At 42.6% G+C, this 18,394-nt stretch overlaps 1 protein-coding gene across 1 annotated transcript in view; it reads left to right on the top strand.

Annotated features, from left to right (window-relative positions):
• Positions 1-18,394, top strand: part of LOC133348476 (MLX-interacting protein-like) — a 56,211-nt gene that overhangs the window by 999 nt on the left and 36,818 nt on the right. Inside the window, 2 exon segments of the mRNA XM_061561306.1 lie at positions 14,522-14,631; positions 18,076-18,158. Of these exon segments, the coding sequence (XP_061417290.1) occupies positions 14,522-14,631; positions 18,076-18,158 (193 nt within the window).

Here is an 18,394-nt window from a genome sequence, read left to right as displayed (position 1 = left end):
CATCCTCAAAGGAGAATATGGCGCGGTGTGTAAACATAGCCACTGGGGAGACAAAGGCGGTCGGGTGTGGTTCTGGGAACCCATCCACCTCATGTGCAGTCCGGACTTCACAGCACTTGCTCCAACAGTGTGTTAAGGCTATACGGGGGATCTTTGTCTCCGTGTCTCCCTGAGTGCACGACCGTCGACTACAGATGTTAGTGGTGGTGTGCACGCACAGGTGTGTCAACTATTGGCTGTATGGATGTCAACTAAGGGTGCGTGTTAGCGATTGAATGGGTGTATGCCTCTCTACATGGCACGTGTGTGAGATTACACATGTACACATTTGATTAATTTTCTAATCTTTGAAGCTCTGATTTGCAATAACTTGTTGTATGTATGTAGAACTTTCGCACCGTACGTAGTCAACCGTGCTAATCGGAGGTGCAGGGGAAGAACAAACTAAACACAAAAATCAATTCTAAAGAAATGGGTCTATGGGTCTCTATGGGAGTCTATGTACCTAATTCTAGATTTGAAGCTTTCGTGACTGCAAGGATTCACAACTCTTAGGCTTTTTTTCGGTAAAGTCACTTGATACAGTAAATCTAGCTGTCACGGTCCCACCCGATGACGGAGACTTGTGTTGCCTCCGAAACGTCGTGATTTATTATTTTATTTATATTATTACTTTTATTAATTTTAATTTTATTTTTTACCTACGTGACTTTACCGAAAAAACCTAAGAGTATAGTCTATGTACCGTATGTTGAACTTCTTTTGCACCGTACGTAGCCAACCGTGCTAATCGGAGGTGCAAGGTAACCGTTATTAATGTAATTGTTATTAATGTAATCGTTATCTTACCTATAAGGTCCAGTACGGTATTGGCCCAAGATACTTGTCCTGATGTCCTCCACTGTTCACCTGCGTATCCAAAAGTGAACTCTGCATGCTTCTGACGTGCGTTAACACAGCAAGCCAATTCCAGAGCACTGAACATCTCATTGGCATGTATGGGACACGGAATTACAACGTAGCGTGTATGTTAATATCATTCCATTAAATCATCAAGTATTAAAAAAACACGAGTACATTAATCACAATTATACGTAACACTACGCTACAGAGTGGGAACAAATATATGACGGGCAATGTTTTGAGCAGTTGTCTTTCTTGACATCTTTCTTGTTTGATCTCTCTGCAATAAAGAAGGGTCAATGTCCAAAAGGTCGCTCACCTCTTATAGTATAAATGTTTCTCTCCTTAGGGTACTTTTATTGACAACAGTTTCGAGTGTTTTTCCGATTAATGGAATTAAGTGTGTTTTTGTCATTTTTTGGTGCAATTATATTTACTCTAATTGCGCACATATTTTATAAACATTATTTTATAACACGGCAACAATGAGATGTAGACAAACTCCTGAAAGCAGAGTTTAATTTCGAATCTACAGGTCACTTCGTGGTAGACAAGGTAGCTTGGGGAAATATCGCTACAGCGACAAGACACCTTACAGTCAATGCCAGCTCATCATGTGTGTTTATTACACGTTTTCTTTTAACTCACTCTGTCTGTTGTTGTCGTTGTTGTATCCTCAAATCTTTTAACTACATTTTAACCCACTTCCCAATGTGGTATCAACTGCAAACTTGGTATACTTATGCCATACTAATGACAATACTATATTATATCATAAAAAATCTATATGTTTAAACATTCTTTTTTATATGTTATATTTCGGCTTGGGTCTAATTGTCCACGGTCAACTGACGTTGGCTGTAATTGGCCACGGTCCCTATTGTTATAGCAAGCTTCGGTGCCACTTCCTGGAGTCGTGGAGTTCTGCCATTGCTAGTACATTTAATAAAAGCGTGTTTAAAAAAAGTTATTTTTAATATTACTTATTTATTTATTGTGCTGTTGCACCACTGCCAACGCAGTAACACAAACACATGTAATAACAACAATGCCTTTTTATACAGTACAAAACAATACCAGATGTGGGCACACATACACATATTCACGTGATTCGTAGCAAAATCATTGTATTGTCTTTTCAGAGCAAAGCTTTCATAAAATGGAAAATGCAAAGGACAGACGTAAAGACGTACACAGGATATGATGAGATATATCAAGTGGGAATGAAAACATCCAGCCACTTCTCAATCCACCAATATATCAATGCCTCCCTATGCAATGGAAGTCTTATGTTTTTTTTTATATCATACTTCACCACGCTAGTCAGTGCGGGTTAGTGAAAGTGAGGGATGGCTGGACCGGTTCTGATATCACATGGCATTAATTTAATCATAGCCGTGGTCAGGAGGTGAACTCGGTTCTCTGGGTTCGTAGCACAGCACGCTAACTACACAACACACTGATTGAATCGCTGCTCCAACGCACATATGCAGTATATGATACGGTATACACTACACATTTTCAGTCAGCTCCAATTCCCGCCAGTGCTCACAGAGTTTTCGCTGTTCTCAAAGTGCAGTGTGCTGAAATTGGAGCTGGTGAGATCTGTTTGTTTTTCAATATGAACCAATATTTTCTCAATTATGCCATTTAGGCTTGCAACACTCGAATGCGTTCCACTGCCGTTGGTATTTTTGTTGTAAAAAAAATTGCAGCCATGTGTTTCCAGATAGGCGTGTGACAGGAGAAGCATTAATATTTCAGTGTTAGTGTGTCGCTTTGCTGCGAGTGAATGATAGGGAAAGACACAGAGAGAGTGCAATACACAGATGAACTATTGGTCTAACGATTTGTCCAATAACATTTTGGTCACCGCATCATGCATAACACTGTTTTGCGTTTATACATAATACTTTTAGATGTGTTTAACATTTAAAATCTATACTTTGAAGATCAGTTTTTATTTTTTGGCTTTTCAAGAACAAAAACAAACAACAGGCTGGTGGGATACAGCTGTATGAGTAGGAAATTACAAACGAGACGTGCAAGATTCATCTGCAGTCCCTGCAAACGTGAAATATAATTACGATGTGAAAAATATAGGCGACTACCGTAATTATTACGCAAACAATTCAAGAATCCAGCAAGACTAATTGGGCAGTTGTTGTCATAAACATGCCATATTCATAGCGGTGATGTTTTCATTAAACTTTCCCTTTGTAAAGTGCACTGAGGACATGTTGGGAAAAGGGCTATTGACTAAATGCCCACATTCATTCACGTCCTACTCCTTCACACATCTGATCTTGGTTTGGCCATGAGGACCACGCTGCCTCTCAGATGTCTTTAGAATCAATCACAGCACCCACGAATTGCCAGACAGCTATGGATATTAAAATAGCCTTGATGGATCTGCCGTCTAATTTTAGAGTTGCCATTTTTTTTAAGTTGTTCTGATAATTATGATAATATAATATACTGTAAAGGAATGTGGTCACATTCATCTTCTTCTGAACACATTACAATGTAAAGAAGTACTCTTTATAAACGGTATTCCAATGTTGCACAATGTCTACATGTGTATTGTAGCGCAATAAAGAAAGTTACTGTCACCAAATGTTTAGTTGGTTCAAGAAAACCACACTAATTCTCAAGGAGTCCTTTTCAGGAGTATCCTGGATTACAATATAACATTAATTAGATGAGAATATTTCACGTGGGAATAAACACGAGTCCCTGGGGAAAACCCATATGGTATGCAAAAGGGCATGACACTCAAATACTGCACAACAATAAACTACTTAGGCAACCAGCAACCTACTTGCCACACTGCCATCTGTGGGTGCCACCTCTTAACATTGGCATTCTCATGCACACGGCAGTCATCAGATCATAAAACATTTGAAAAACCCTCTACATGTATTGCATTTGTTTATTGTTGTGTTTAGTTTGTTGTCCTTCCCCGCACCTCCGATTAGCACGGTTGGCTACGTACGGTGCGAAAGAAATTCAACATACATACCCTTTAACTTTCTGTCTCGAGGTTAATACGGTCATTGGTATAATAATAACAATAATAAATTATAATTTCAACTTGTAACACGCAGCACAATATTCGCTCGCTCTCGAAGAGAGAGAACGATTGAGAGGTGCGAGGAACCACAGACCAGCGGAATTTACGGGAGGCTTGAACTGATTTAGATAGATATATATAGATATTTAAATGATATCCTCGTAAAAGTGCTTGCATTCACACGATAGGCGCATCTCTCTTGTGCTCTACAGAGTGTCGCAATCCATGCAGCAAGCACGAGTACAAATTCACCAACAGAGCAGATCCCATTGGAGTCTGAGTAATATATAAATATCCGTTACACAACAAGGATGCATTGCTTATCAAAATATGAATATTTATTTATACTGGAGGAATCCGATGAGATATGCAGCTCTTTTTCACAGGTGTCCAGTAACCGTATATCCCATAGCGAGTCAACTTAGGATACTTTTGAAAATACACTCCTACTAACAGAATTATTTTAAAATTCCAGTACATTATATACAGTAAACTATACATCTACATTATTAATGTTTAGTGCTGTATTCAATCAGAATAACTTATGGTTCAGTCAACGCACATTTCCTCTTGTCAAAATGCAATATCGTATATTGTAATACATTAACCGAGCAGTTAGCTTTTTCACCAACGTTCAGTACAGAATCTTCCTACACAAACATAGTCATGAACATGCATCTTCTCAGCTCACAGAAACAAAACACCTTGGCGCTCATTTAAACAAACTGAGAGCTGTTGCCCTGAAGAATCAAAGCATTACAGAATTAATAATGTGAAGCCCTTTGTTAACCCATAGCTGGATGAAGGCCTCCCCACAACATGTCGGCCAATGGTGGTTGTTTGACCTCTCTTCCAACACGCTGGTCAGCAAGTGGCTTTTGAAGGCGTTTACCGAAGTATCAGTTCAGAAATCACCATCCACTGTTGTTAAACCACGACCGGGAATCGAACGCAGGGATGCCGGGTTCATAGTTTAGTGCGCTAACCACTGCGCTTACTCTTTACCTCTCTCCCTCAGGGACATTACTCGAGTGCTTTGATAGGTTTCATTTGGGCGCTTGCAACAGATAAGGCATTCGTTAGAGGGTGTATAAATCATTGAACAAATGGCGGATTTTGTTTAGTCATCCACGGCAGAGGGCTGGAAGTTAAGAGGGAGGGGATCAAACATGGTAATTTATTCGATTCTAGGCTGCACATCTTCATAATCCTTTGACTACAAACTTGTTACGCGACAGATACCCAGCACAATAATTGACAGCCTCTATATCAAACGCTGGATGAACGCCATGTAGGTCAAGGGGTTGTTTGACTATACTTCACGATGTTGGTCAGTGCGGGTGTGTGAAGGGTGCTGCCCTGTCTACACTAAAGTTAGCCGTAGGCAGGGATCGAGCTCAAACGGCTGAGTTCATAGGTCAGTGCTACAACCACTGTGCCACCGCTCCCCTGTTGCAACGCAGATATGCGTGCTATGCAGGACTATAGATGTCATCGGTGGTTCGGCTCAATATGGTATTTAGTTGAGCATATCTCCTCGCCTAGCTCCCCTTATGATATGTACTTTGTGCCTAGCCTCATACAACCTCAGTGTAGCTGTCCCATAAATGGCCTGATTGTTTCTGTGTTCAATTTACACCTACAGAAATATTACAAAGTTTTTTTATACGATTAAATTGTAATGTCATCATTTGGGGGACAGGGGGGCAGTTGTTATCGCTCTTCACCGTGAAATTGATTTGAAGCTTTCGTGACTGCAGGAATCCATACTCTTTGGTTCTTTCGGTAAAGTCACGTGGGTAGAAAAATAAAATAAAGCAAAAAATAATTTATCCTTGGCCACCACCTTTCACAAACCCAGACTGACCGGCGTTGAAGTATGGTGAAACAAGCTGCCAGGACTGACGCGGAGTGGGGGAGGCCCTCATCCAGCAGTGCATTGACAAGGGACTGTACTTAAAATAAAAACATAATTATACTGCGTAATTGCCATGAATTGCCAAACACTCCACAAGTCTAGATTTGAAGCTTTCGTGACTGCAAGGATTCATATTCTTAGGTTTTTTCGGTAAAGTCACGTAGGTAAAAAATTTAAAATAATAAAAGTAAAATACAAATAAAATAAAAATCACGACGTTTCGGAGGCAACGTCCGTCTTCAGGTGGAACCGTCACAGCACGACTGCTTGATGCAGCAGCTTGCATCAAGCTGCTGCATCAAGAGTCGGACGCTTGTGTTGCCTCCGAAACGTTATTTTTATTTTACTTTTATTAATTTTAATTTTTTACCTACGTGACTTTACCGAAAAAAAACTAAGAATATACACTCCACAAGTGTCTAATTTTCACTCTGTAACACACGTCAGGAATTCGAAATAGCTTACGTAACCCGTGTTATGCAGTACTTTTACCTTAAGCTCAGCTGTCTATTGACAGCATGTTGGTAACAAATATGGAGCAGTTTTATTACTTATTTTTAGCTTTGCTAACAGATGTACAATTTGTCCCCAGTGCTGTGTAGCTAAAGTCAATGTAAAAAAACGACGAGGCGGTTTCTGAGTGAGCTGGAGCTCATATAGCCTCATGCACGACCACAATGCATTACAAATCTAACTTACAACTCAATGTCAATCTACCACTGGATGAAGGTCTCCCCACACCCTGCCATTCACGGGGATGGATTCGATCACACGTCACCACACTGGTCGGCACTGGTTGTTAAAAGGCGGGGGCGCCTCAACCGGCAGAGATGGCACGTCACCATTGACGTTAGTCATCGGCAGGAATTGAACTCGGGTCGCTGGGTTCATAGTGCAATGGTTAACCACCGAAGCAACAATCCACCCCTAACCGTGTACTATATATAAGCACGTAAATACATTTCGATTTAAAGCTTTCGTGACTGCAGGGATTCATCTTCTTGGTTCTTTCGGTAAAGTCACGTAGAATGGAAATAATAAAATAATAATAAAACATAATAAAATAATTCTCACGACGTTTCGGCCACAACGCAAGCAGCCGTCCTCAGGTGGAGAACCTGTAAAATAATTTTCACGACGTTTCGGCCACAACGCAAGCAGCCGTCCTCAGGTTATTTTTATTATGTTTTATTATTATTTTATTATTTCCATTCTACGTGACTTTACGTAAATACAGTATATAGCAGCAAACCGTTGTGTGCAGGCCAGAGTTTTACTTTGGTCCGTTCAAGTTACAAGGCTCACCCTCGTGAACGTTTGTAAATAATATTCCTTGAAGCATCTTTCTAGAGAGCAGAGTGGATGATTATGCATTCTAGTCAAAATATTGCTTGCAGCATGTCTAGACAGAAAAGTGCAAAATAATGTATTTTAGTCAAAATACTTTTTCATGAAAATTATTCTGAGATGCCCCTTTCTGTGTGTATGTTGAATTTCTTTCGCATCGGGCATAGCCAACCGTGCTAATCGGAGGTATAAAGAAGAATCGATTTCATGCATGAGGGCTTGTGAGCCAAGGCAGCAAGATTTGTTGGAATATTCGAGTAAAGCATTTGCATTTCATCACGATCGCTGGCAGACTGGCGAAAATCACGTTGCATTCACCACGGCTCCTCGTACAGCTGCCCCAGATATGAAATCAAATAACCTCACACTTGTGATTTTCCATTTCGAAGTCAAGTCTATACACTGCAAATATGAATGAGCAATAAGTTAAAACGATAGCAGTTTTTTGTGTTACATTATATCACGAGAATATATTGCTTATACTCTTAATGAACATCTTTTCTGACTTGTGGTTTTGTATGATTAAAATGGTGACCAATCACAGCACAAAGGTAATCAAATGTCCTCACATTCGATTGTCGATGACTTAATAAGGTATTCGCATTCGTTTTAAATTGTGTGAAACCCAGCTGATGCACATGAGCGGTTTATCATCCAGATTTGAAGCCTGGTCAGCATGACCCCGCTTTGGGTTAAAATTACCACTTGAAATGGTATTCCAGTGTGTATTCTTGCGGAGAAAATTGAAGAATCATTGCCACAAGGCATTGTAAGTTCCGTGAGAATAAAAACACCACTACGGAATATTCTAAACAGATGTGTGGTGGCGAATGCTTGCGATCCAAAAATGTGAAACGAGGATTGTGGGATCACACAAATGTTGGTGAAACCCACTGGGTTTCAAAGTGGCTAGATGATGGCAGTACAACAAGTCGGTTCGTGAACGTCTCTTAGCGGACATTTCAGTGTTATTGTTTTCACGTATTCACAAGAAAGTTTTTTTTGGGATAGATCGCGTGAGTACGAATGTGTCGTTAACCCACCACCACCCAAAACAGCCAATTAGTAAGGTTTGTCACGTAAACAAAACGAGCCAATTTAACACATAGGCTTTCGCCACCGATATCATCCATAATACAGGTTTATTGGGTTAGGTCGCGTAAATATAAATGTGTCGTTAAAACCATCTACCACCCAAAACAGCCAATTAGTAAGCTTTATTACGTAAACAGAACATGCCAATTCCGTTACTCTCACAGCACACCGGTGTGTTGGAGAGAAAATCCACAACATTTACATTTTGAGTACGACGTTTCGCCAGTAACTACAACCGGCATCATCTTGTTGACAAACCTTACTAATTGGCTGTGTCGGATGGTAGCCGGTTTAACGATACATTTATATTTAGCTATCTAACCCAACAAAAAAACCTGTACTGTATTATAAAACGTGCCAATTAGTCACTATTGCAGTCCAGCAGTGTGGGTTGGAGAGTAAATGCACAACATTTACATTCTGAGTACGACGTCCTGCTAGTAATTACATCCAGCATCATCGGGCGATTTTATCAGAATTTTGGCAAAATCGTCCGATGATGCTCGATGGTGTTCTGAAGTAGTAACTAATTAGTTTTGTGTACGTCATGAACCTTATTAATTGGCTGTGTCGGGTGGTGGCGGTTTAAGGACACATTTATACTTACGCAATCTAACCCACAAAACCTTTATTACGAATACAATTGGTTGCAAAAGCCAACTACGTGTTTTCATATACAGTAGGTGGGTTTCTCCAGGTACTCTGGTTTCCTTCAACATACAAAATATTCTTAAATGGCACTGTTCAAACACCCCGATAAAAATTAGCCTTGAGACGCTATGATGCTTTCCTGGGTATATAAATGCTATTTTATTGCTCGTAAGTAAATAATGTGGTCGTTAAATGTTTATGAAACTCTTGAAGCATTTATCCTCAACGAATACATACAACTGAAGATCAACAACCACATATTTTAAGACCCAACTTTCCATTTTACTAGAAGGGCCCCAATACATTTGGTGATTTCTGTATGCTGAATTGAAAAGATAAAATATGTTGGTATTCAATACAGTTCTGCATGAGTACGTGCAGTAGACAACATGTATGTCTCACGATAAAAATATGTTTAATGTCCATGGCCCATTGTGTTCAGGAGAGTGTCACACATTTGTTCCCTGGATGTGTCATGGACCTGGGTCAGATCGCGACGAGTACAATGCCGATGTGTGTTGTACGTCCCTCGTCCACCGGACACAGCCATATATATACAGGGTGCTCTAAATAAATGTGAACACTTTTGAGAATTGCAACAATACCACAAGAAATGTGCCTCCGGGCTCTGGAGACCACCTGGAGAAGATTCCAGGCACGTGTTAACAATGATGGCGACCAAGTAGAGACTCTTTGACTTTTTTAAAGCTATAAACATACATTTGTTATCATGTTACATTATATGATCCGTTCTTTTTCCATTAAAAACGATAGGCCCGTATAAGTGTTAACATTTTTTGAATCGCACTGTATATGTGTAGTGACTTGGTCGGAGACGCGAAGACTTGGAGGCACTTATTTAGATTTAACGAGCACCCTCGGCACAATACACACCCTACGCTGGTACACGCTCTTCTGTCGTTCGCTTATACACAACTCTACGTGGGTTTCAAGCCTATACACAACGCTAGCCGTCTGACCCTGACGGCGCTGAACCGAGACAGCCAACTACCGTCTAGCAGCGCAATATCGAGTGAAGATGACAGCGACGATGGCGACGAGACGACAGCGACGATGGCGACGAGACGACAGCGACGATGGCGACAAGACGACAGCGACGATGGCGACAAGACGACAACGACGATGGCGACGACCTTCAACAGCACGAGGGGGATCCCACGCCAAACGACAGCCCCGAGCTCTCGCTCAGGGCCCCCCTTTTATGCCCCCAGCGTGGCCTCGCTCCGCCCCGGCCACTCCCCTTCTCTAGAACCTACCAGCGGGTTCCCGGGCTTCCCCCACGTGTCCCTTCTGTAACCACTTCCCCAGATATCTCCTCTGGTGTATCACGTGGCCTGCTGACGTCAGGGCTGCTGTAAGCCGCAGGTCCCCTTCCCCGCCAGCAGCCAGCGCTATGCTGCTACATGGCTAATTCTATGTCACTACATCTGTATATAAAGTAATGACGTGAATAAATACAGCCATTTTTATTACATCACCACACACGATGTGTGGGAGAGCTATCCAGGTGCAACACCTGCTTTGCTTAACAACAAGACACCCAAGTGTTAAGTTATGTAGCCCCTACAATCACTGTAGGTACATCGTTGTTCAGTGTTGTGAATTGCTCTCCAGCGTACGGTGTGCTCAAGCAATAACATCAGGCCTGTTTGTTCACTTGCCAAACTTTATTTATTTGTACCGTGTCAGGTGGCGGAGGGTGTACGACACACATCGGAATTTTACTCACGTGGCGATCTAACAGGACAAAAATATCTGTTACGATTCAGGTTGCAGTGAATTTGTCTGGACATGACAGGTAGTAACATTTTCCTATTTTCATATTTGTTCATGTAAACAACAATAGGTAAAACATGCAAATGTAGTTTTTATCTAAGTAGTGGAATGTAACTCATATTTGTCGGATTTTATTCACGGAGGTTTAAAGAACCCACCCAAAATGGCACCTTAACTGAGTAACACTATCACCAGGCAATTTTATGAAAAGTATATCAAATGTTTGCAATGTACGTAAAGTAAAATAACTTTGTTTAGCTTATCTCGAATTCATTCCTGAATTGAACCACAGTTCCGGATTATAAAACACCCCTAAAAAAAGAGACACGCACCCAAAATGTGTGCCCCGTGTCACTGAAGTTATACAAATCTGGTCTCACACATACAGCTACCGGATAATAAGATGCACCCCCAAACATTGGTTTTCAAAGAGAGAAAAGTGCGTCGCATGAAAGGCGGAGCGAAAGGTACATTCTAAAATGCATAAAAGAATCAGAGCACTGTACGTGAGTTTTCTGTTAGCATAGTTTGTCTTGTTTATACAGATCAAGGGGGCTCTTGTCATTCTCGTCATAGCGCTGTTAATTTGTAGCTTCTGTTCTAATGACAGCGTGCCATCCCAATCTTTGTGATCATTCTCAAACTGCATACACTCGTAGGCGCTCGCTAAGAGCGCTTGCCTCAAGAGTCTGTTAAGGCAATAGGTTGTGGGCTGGGGAGGTCTTTGTCATGAGTACAATGGGAAAGACTGAAGTGCATTGCATTAAGTGAATATAAACGTCAGGAGTTACGACAGCATGGCTCGTACGTTCGTGGCAACATGGGCTGTGTGTCCCGTGGGCATGGCCCGAGTGATGACATGACAACACAGCATTTCATCACGTTTCAAGCGCGCCTATTTGTGGCATGGCGTGGTGTAGGCAATGGATCCATTAAGAATCCTTCACGAATCTGCGAAGCAATTCCAGTTACAGCCCAGTGGCTTGTTCAAGCGATGTGGCCCCCACCCCTCCACACACACTGTGCATCTTTCACTGAGGGCACAACGACCATTCGTAAACCACACAAGTTCAGAACACTCATTCCTCATTCACTGTTCCTTTAGTAAGCCATTGCCCCCCGTCCCCCTCATTCACGTTGCAAATACTCGACGGGGGGGGGTGGTGGGGGACAAAAATCAGCCAGCCAGTGTCCCCGATCTGGGAAGCTTCGCAGTGCCGCCCCTGGATAACTTACAATTTTTGAAGATGAGCTGGGATTGGGCCTGAATAGCGGATCGAGCTTGGATGCAAAAACCACGAGGTTACAGGATGAGTGTGGGGTAATTTGACGGGCAGCAGAGGGACAATGCACAAACACCCATTGCTCTGCTCCTACATTCTACGTTTGCCGCGTTCACAAACTCACACTGACCGAGGGTGGTCAAAGTCTGGCCCAACAACCCCCATTACCCAACATAGCTTGGGGGTGAGACCATCACTCAGCACTGGATCGACAGATGGGTTTGGCAGGTGAGTTGTGCGTGTATATTGTTGGCAGGACTTTCATAAGGGTGGTGGAGTGGCCCCAACATTGTATTTTATAGTCATTCTGATAACGATTCCCTCCGTAGCTGGTTAAATTAATCATAACCTCTTACTACAAGTAAAATTGGTGTTTTTTTACATTAAATCCCGAGATGATTACAGCCAACTATTAAGTGAAAATTTAATGACGTATGTAAAGTAATGTGCTGTTTTTGAAAGATAACAGTGTCACAAAAGCTACGTTTAGGCTCTTAATCATACGTACGTGTAACTGCACTCTTGTGCATCTAAATGAAGGCAGTATAGTACAGCAAATAGTGGACTCCACCTGCTCCATCTGTATGGAATAGAGTGTTTCCCCCTCGCATACGTAGGTTTTCTCAGGATGCTCCAGTGTTCTCCCACATGTGAACAACCATTAATTGGCCAATAATTGGCCAATAACACCGTCATATATGGAGGACCGCAGACCTTGGGCGATTGCTGGTGCCCGCTCACCACGTGACTGCCTTCCTGCTTGTCTATAGTCCCTCATGCCTCCAATACTGTGGGCGTTACAAGTTGAAATGTATTATTATCTTGTTGGACAGAACCTCGTGAACACGTTACAAACCTCGATGCATGTGCCCTCCTCATGGGTAACATCTGCCGCCCTCTTATCTCCCCTCAAGTGTTTGTTTTGGAACAGCACCAGAAAGCCTTCGTTACTCATTAACCGCTGCGCGCTCCATTTGCGAGCCGCTGGGAGAACAGTTTTGTTGTTGCCCAACTCAAACGCTTTATCTGGCTCAAGAGACAATTCAAAGGCAAGAATCAAACGCGAATGCAAATGCCCAAATGTGTCTTCGGTAGCACGAAACTTAACACGAATCCCAGGGTGCTTTGCACCACAGTGTTGTGTTCATCTGTTGAAGTCAAGTTTTTACATAGATAGCATATTTTTATTTATTTATGGATGCACAAACATACACGAGTGATGTTGACACTCGTAACTCGGGTTGCCACCTCTGAGGTGCAAATAAACGGCGAGATGTAATTGGACGAACATCTGTCAATTCCAGAAGAGCGGAGAACCACAGGTAAACTTTTTTGTTAACTAGATAAGGCCCACTGAGTTGTAGAACTCTTTTTCAGAAGCAACCTGGCCACAAATTAAGGAGCAGCGAAGTGGCTTATCGTGTGGAAATTGATAGCATCCAAATACTGTAAACGCATTGTCCTGAATGTGAAGGACCCGGAGAAAAATCCACGCAACCACGGGGAGGACATGCAAACTGCAAATATACAGCAGGCGTCAGGGTCGTTATCGAACCCACGACCTCCTGTACCAGGCGAGGTAGATACCATCCTGCCACCCTGACACCTTGAATGTTTTGTCTCTTGTGGTGTATTATTGCCCCAACCGAAAATAATCCTTGAATTTGTATAATTTAGGACAGCATCCTTGAAGTCAGGAGTATGAGAAAATCAGGACTGGAGGAAAACTTAGACGTAGCTAAATTAAAAACTCAACTTTTTTAGAACTGATTTTTGTATTCAGTTTGTTGTCCACCTCCGATTAGCACGGTTGGCTACATACGGTGCGAAAGAAGTTTAACATACATCCATACATACGTAACAGAGACAGATTGCTGTCACAACATATTACATGCATACTGGATATGCATTTTTTTGATCGTTCCTGTTTTTTTTTGTAATCTAAATAGCATTTACAATCCACAGAGTATGTATATATACTGTGCATGTATTGTTTTTTTATTTACATATTATATAGGGTATAGCATTTTTACTCAATTGCTGACTCTATCATCGTAAATGCGGCCTACTTGTATATCCATCAAACCCATAAAGGCCAACATCCATTTGAATCAAGTTTTACGTACAGAGTTGTGTTTATTTAAAAAAAATAAGCAGATGCATCATGGAGCTTGTAAGCAAAAGACAAAACCAATGGGCAAAGGTGCAGGCCATGCAATTGCCTGCTGATATCACTGCTGAGAGAAGGCTCTCCACTAGAGGGGGAATGAGTTTTCAACAAAGTTCGCTAAACAGTTGCAGAAGACGCTAACCTCACACAACTTTGGTGAAAAGACAATCTTCGACACTGTTGTTGGTCATGGGGGCATTATCACAGATGAATACACGTGATTTAAGACTAGAACGTGCTTATTACAGTACTAACTTGGGGTTTCGTACGTTCGCATTTCGTAGCAGTGCGCGGCTCGTCTCACCGAAGTGGAAGAATTTCAAGGGTCTAAAGCTGCTGTGGAGAGACAAGATCCGACTGAACAATGCCATCTGGCGAGCCTGGCACATACAGTGTAAGTCTCTGCCTTGACAGGTGCGTTGAAGGCACCTGGAGGGTGGTTTGCAAATGTGCACAAAAGCTTGCAACCTTCATTGACAAAATCTCAACACATTTTTCCCAGAGACCGATAGATGAAGAGGAGAGGCGGGGTGTTAATTAGGGCAACCTTGCCATCCCGAAAATGTATGTGTTATTGATATATACCTAAAATCGGTTCTAGGCTTGAATTTCGCAGTCACCCCTAAACACATCCCAGTGGATGATATCATTGCCCAGGTCGACGGAGCCCTTAAGGGTTTAGGACACATCACTGCAGACTTGGCAAGATCGGAAATCGCTGCAATCCTCAAAAACATCGTCATCCTCTCAGCCGACAAGGGCAATGCCACAATCATCATGGACAAAACCACATATAGTAACAACATTCTGGACCTACTTAATGATGGTAGCTATACCACAATTGAAAGAGATCCTAGCAACAGTCTCGTTACGAAAACCAACAATATCATCACTGATTCGACATCTTTAATCGAACCAACCAAGCGGTTTTCCTTAAAACCATCTGCTGCTAGACCACCCAGATTGTATGGCTTACCAAACATCCATGAAGAGGGTACGCCCCTTCGTCCTATCGTCTCCACCATTGACTCGCCCACCTACAAACTGGCCCGATTTCTGTCTGAGACATTACAACCATTCACTGGTAAGACCACCTCAGCTGTACTTAACTCAGCTCACTTGGTAACGTTGATTAAGGACATCTCAACTATATCCAGGTGATTTTCTCGTTAGTTTCGATGTAGTCGCTTTGTTTACCAAAGTTGCAAAAATTTATCCCACAGAGCAAACATATGGAGGAGTACTTATGAAAATTAAGGAAAATCCGTATATCCTGTTACTTTCAGTCACTTACATGAGCAATGTGTAGGAAGTAATCTTCGCAATCAATAGTGGCAGGTGTAATGTTTGCGGAGTGCAGTGGGTGGAGAGATTTGATGTCATTCACTGACGTGGTGCTGGAGAGCGTCAATTGCTTGCAAGGTTGTTCGCTTGTTGTGATTGCCTGGTGGCTCAGTGAACTTTTGCCAAAAGAGCCCCCCCCCCTCCCACCGCTGCTTTTAGCGCAGAGTTCAATTACGCGCACACTCGCCAGTTTCCCCACTCACTCGCAGCAAACACACAGTGCAGTTGGCTGCACGTGGACGGATCGCTTTAAGTATCTCCGAGGCTAATGTTACCGGCGAGGCAGGCGTGAGGCCAATTACGGGGCAGACGTCGTTGTCAGTTCCATGTGCCCACGCTCACGCCCAGGAGGTAAAACATTAACCCGTAAAAACAAAGTTTTTCACTATAAATCCTTTATATGCGTGGCATCGGTTTTATTTTGAGTGTGTTGACACACATCCAGAATAATTTTCTGTGTTTAGGAAAAATATATGATTGTGTTAGTGAAATTTATTTTTTCCTAAAAAGTGTAAAATTTTGGGAAAAAATTTTCACGAACATTAATTGTCACGCCATAGAGTCTGTGTGGAAAATGTCAGCTCGATTGGATCACGGGAAGTGGGTTAAAAAACGACCGAAAGATTTGCACGGTCGTAAGCAAGCAAGCAAACTTAATATAAAGGATTTAAAAACAACAGCAGTTTACTATGAGTATTGCACAGGTAAGTACCGGTGCAGCCCGTTTGTCAGTCCAATTACGAACGTGCAGACACTGATGGTTATTTGACCATACTTCACCACGCTGGTCAGTGCAGGTTGGTGAAGGTGGGGAGGATCACATAACGCCAGTGGATGTTGTTGCACTGCCCACTACTGACAACCACGCCTTACTGCACCGGTCTAATGTGCATGGTGGTGGTGACCAATCTAAGCACTGTCCAGGCTCAACCCTGCTCAATTTCTGAGGTCTGATGGAATCGGGGTGCATTCTGGGTAATTACATTCAGTAATGTGTTGCTTTAATTATCTACATCTCGAATGAAAAATCAATATACCACAGGATGGACTGCGTTATCTATTTATCAGCACACGTTACCGTTCTCAAATTGGCAGAGCCCCCTTAGCCCGTTAAACCTCACACTTCCAGCCCAGCTTCCTCACGTCTCTCCATAACAGAGACGTATCTCGTACTCGCAAGCAAAATAATTAGCATTCCTGAAAATGTAAAAAAAAAAAAAATCCACATTGCAATACTATGGAGTGGGCTTATCCACATTACAGTACTGAGATCCTGGTTTTGCATCTGGGATTCAGCCACACATTAACACATTCCTGCGGAGGGAGCTGGTAGGAACGTTGGGTTGCTCGGTCAATGGCCAGGGTCAACGGCGGCGTGGTGTATTCCGCAAATATGCCCGACTGTGAGGTCGGGCACAAGCCGGCGTGAGTAGATTAAACGTTGAGTTTTATAAGGGCACCACGGGGTGACCAGCCCCTCCCCACCCAGCCCCACCCCTCCCACCCCCCACCCAGCCCCACCCAGCCCCTCCCCACCCTCCCCACCCAGCCCCACCCTCCCCACCCTCCCCTCCCCACCCAGCCCCTCCCTGCACGACGGACACAATAATCCCCTGTGGGCTGGTGTAACCAGGAGGTTCCTACCAGTATTAAACTGGATTCTCAAGTATAGAGAGTTGATGGTCTCATAACCAATGACTGCACGCAATAAATAAAAAAAAACCCTATCGTATGGACTTCGGTTTGCCACTTGATTTGGCAAATTTTCACCTCTGAGAATTACACATTTTTTACATTGACAGACATCTCATGCAGGTCTCCTTATGGCAGGGTGTGCAGGAAAGTAAGAGGACTCCTGGTGGCGATAGGCGGTCACTTGAAGGGCTGTCAAAATTAACCTCTGCAATAATTCCTTCTCCCCTCGAGGTGATGGATCCCTTTGCAAGAGTTCCAAATGGACATTTCATCTCACGGTGATGCCGAGAGCACATTTGGGAATGCGTTGTAAAGAAGACGAATAAGTATCGCAGCAGTTTCGCTGAATTTGCTTTTTTTTTCGCGTGGAACTATTTGGTAATAGCCTACGAAGAGCGCACAACTTAAATAAACACCCCCAGGCAAGCAGGCCTAGCACAAATAAAATCTGAGAAAACGTGTTTAAATCACTGTTAACGACTAAACGTGATACACAGTGCATTAGCGTTCGTAGAAAAACGAAGTGCTTGGCATTAAAGGGCTGGGGTCGTTAAGTATTAAAGTGCTTATGTGATAAAGCAATAAAAACATTTTAGTTGCAGTGCAGGAAAAAAGAAGTGAAGTCGTGTTAATCAGCCAAAGCGATAATGGCCCACCACCGATACTCGTGTCAGTTTATCGACTCTCTCTCTCTCTCAATGGGATGTCATAAAACACATGGACCGCACACACGCTAAGAAATGTCAAAAACTCACCGCTGTTCTTTGTTTTACGTCTCGTTTTATTTGCCACGACGCAGATGTGGAGCGACGCGATAACCCCGTGTGCCACTTCGTCACGCCGCTCGATGGACACGACGCCCTCGTGCATCTTAAGCCAGAGGTAATTTACGCCGCTGTTCGTGTTATTTTTGGAACGATAAGCCTGATTATTTCGTGTGCTATCATCGTCATTATTATTCAAATGCACTCATAGCCGCTACATTAGCACGCTTGGCTACGTACGGTGCGAAAGAAGTTCAACATATGTGCGTACATTGGTGATGGTGAGAAGGGGTTCACGAATTGTAATGCAACATTTGGCGAATTAAAATGTTAAATGTTTTGTTAAAATTGTCA

This window comes from Lethenteron reissneri, chromosome 27 (genome assembly GCF_015708825.2).
Source record: "Lethenteron reissneri isolate LAM-NWPU_2019-01 chromosome 27, ASM1570882v1, whole genome shotgun sequence".
In the NCBI taxonomy this organism is placed as follows: Eukaryota; Metazoa; Chordata; class Hyperoartia; order Petromyzontiformes; family Petromyzontidae; genus Lethenteron; species Lethenteron reissneri.
The sequence above is the reverse complement of the archived record's forward strand: the minus strand, read 5'-3'. Positions and strand labels throughout refer to the sequence as shown.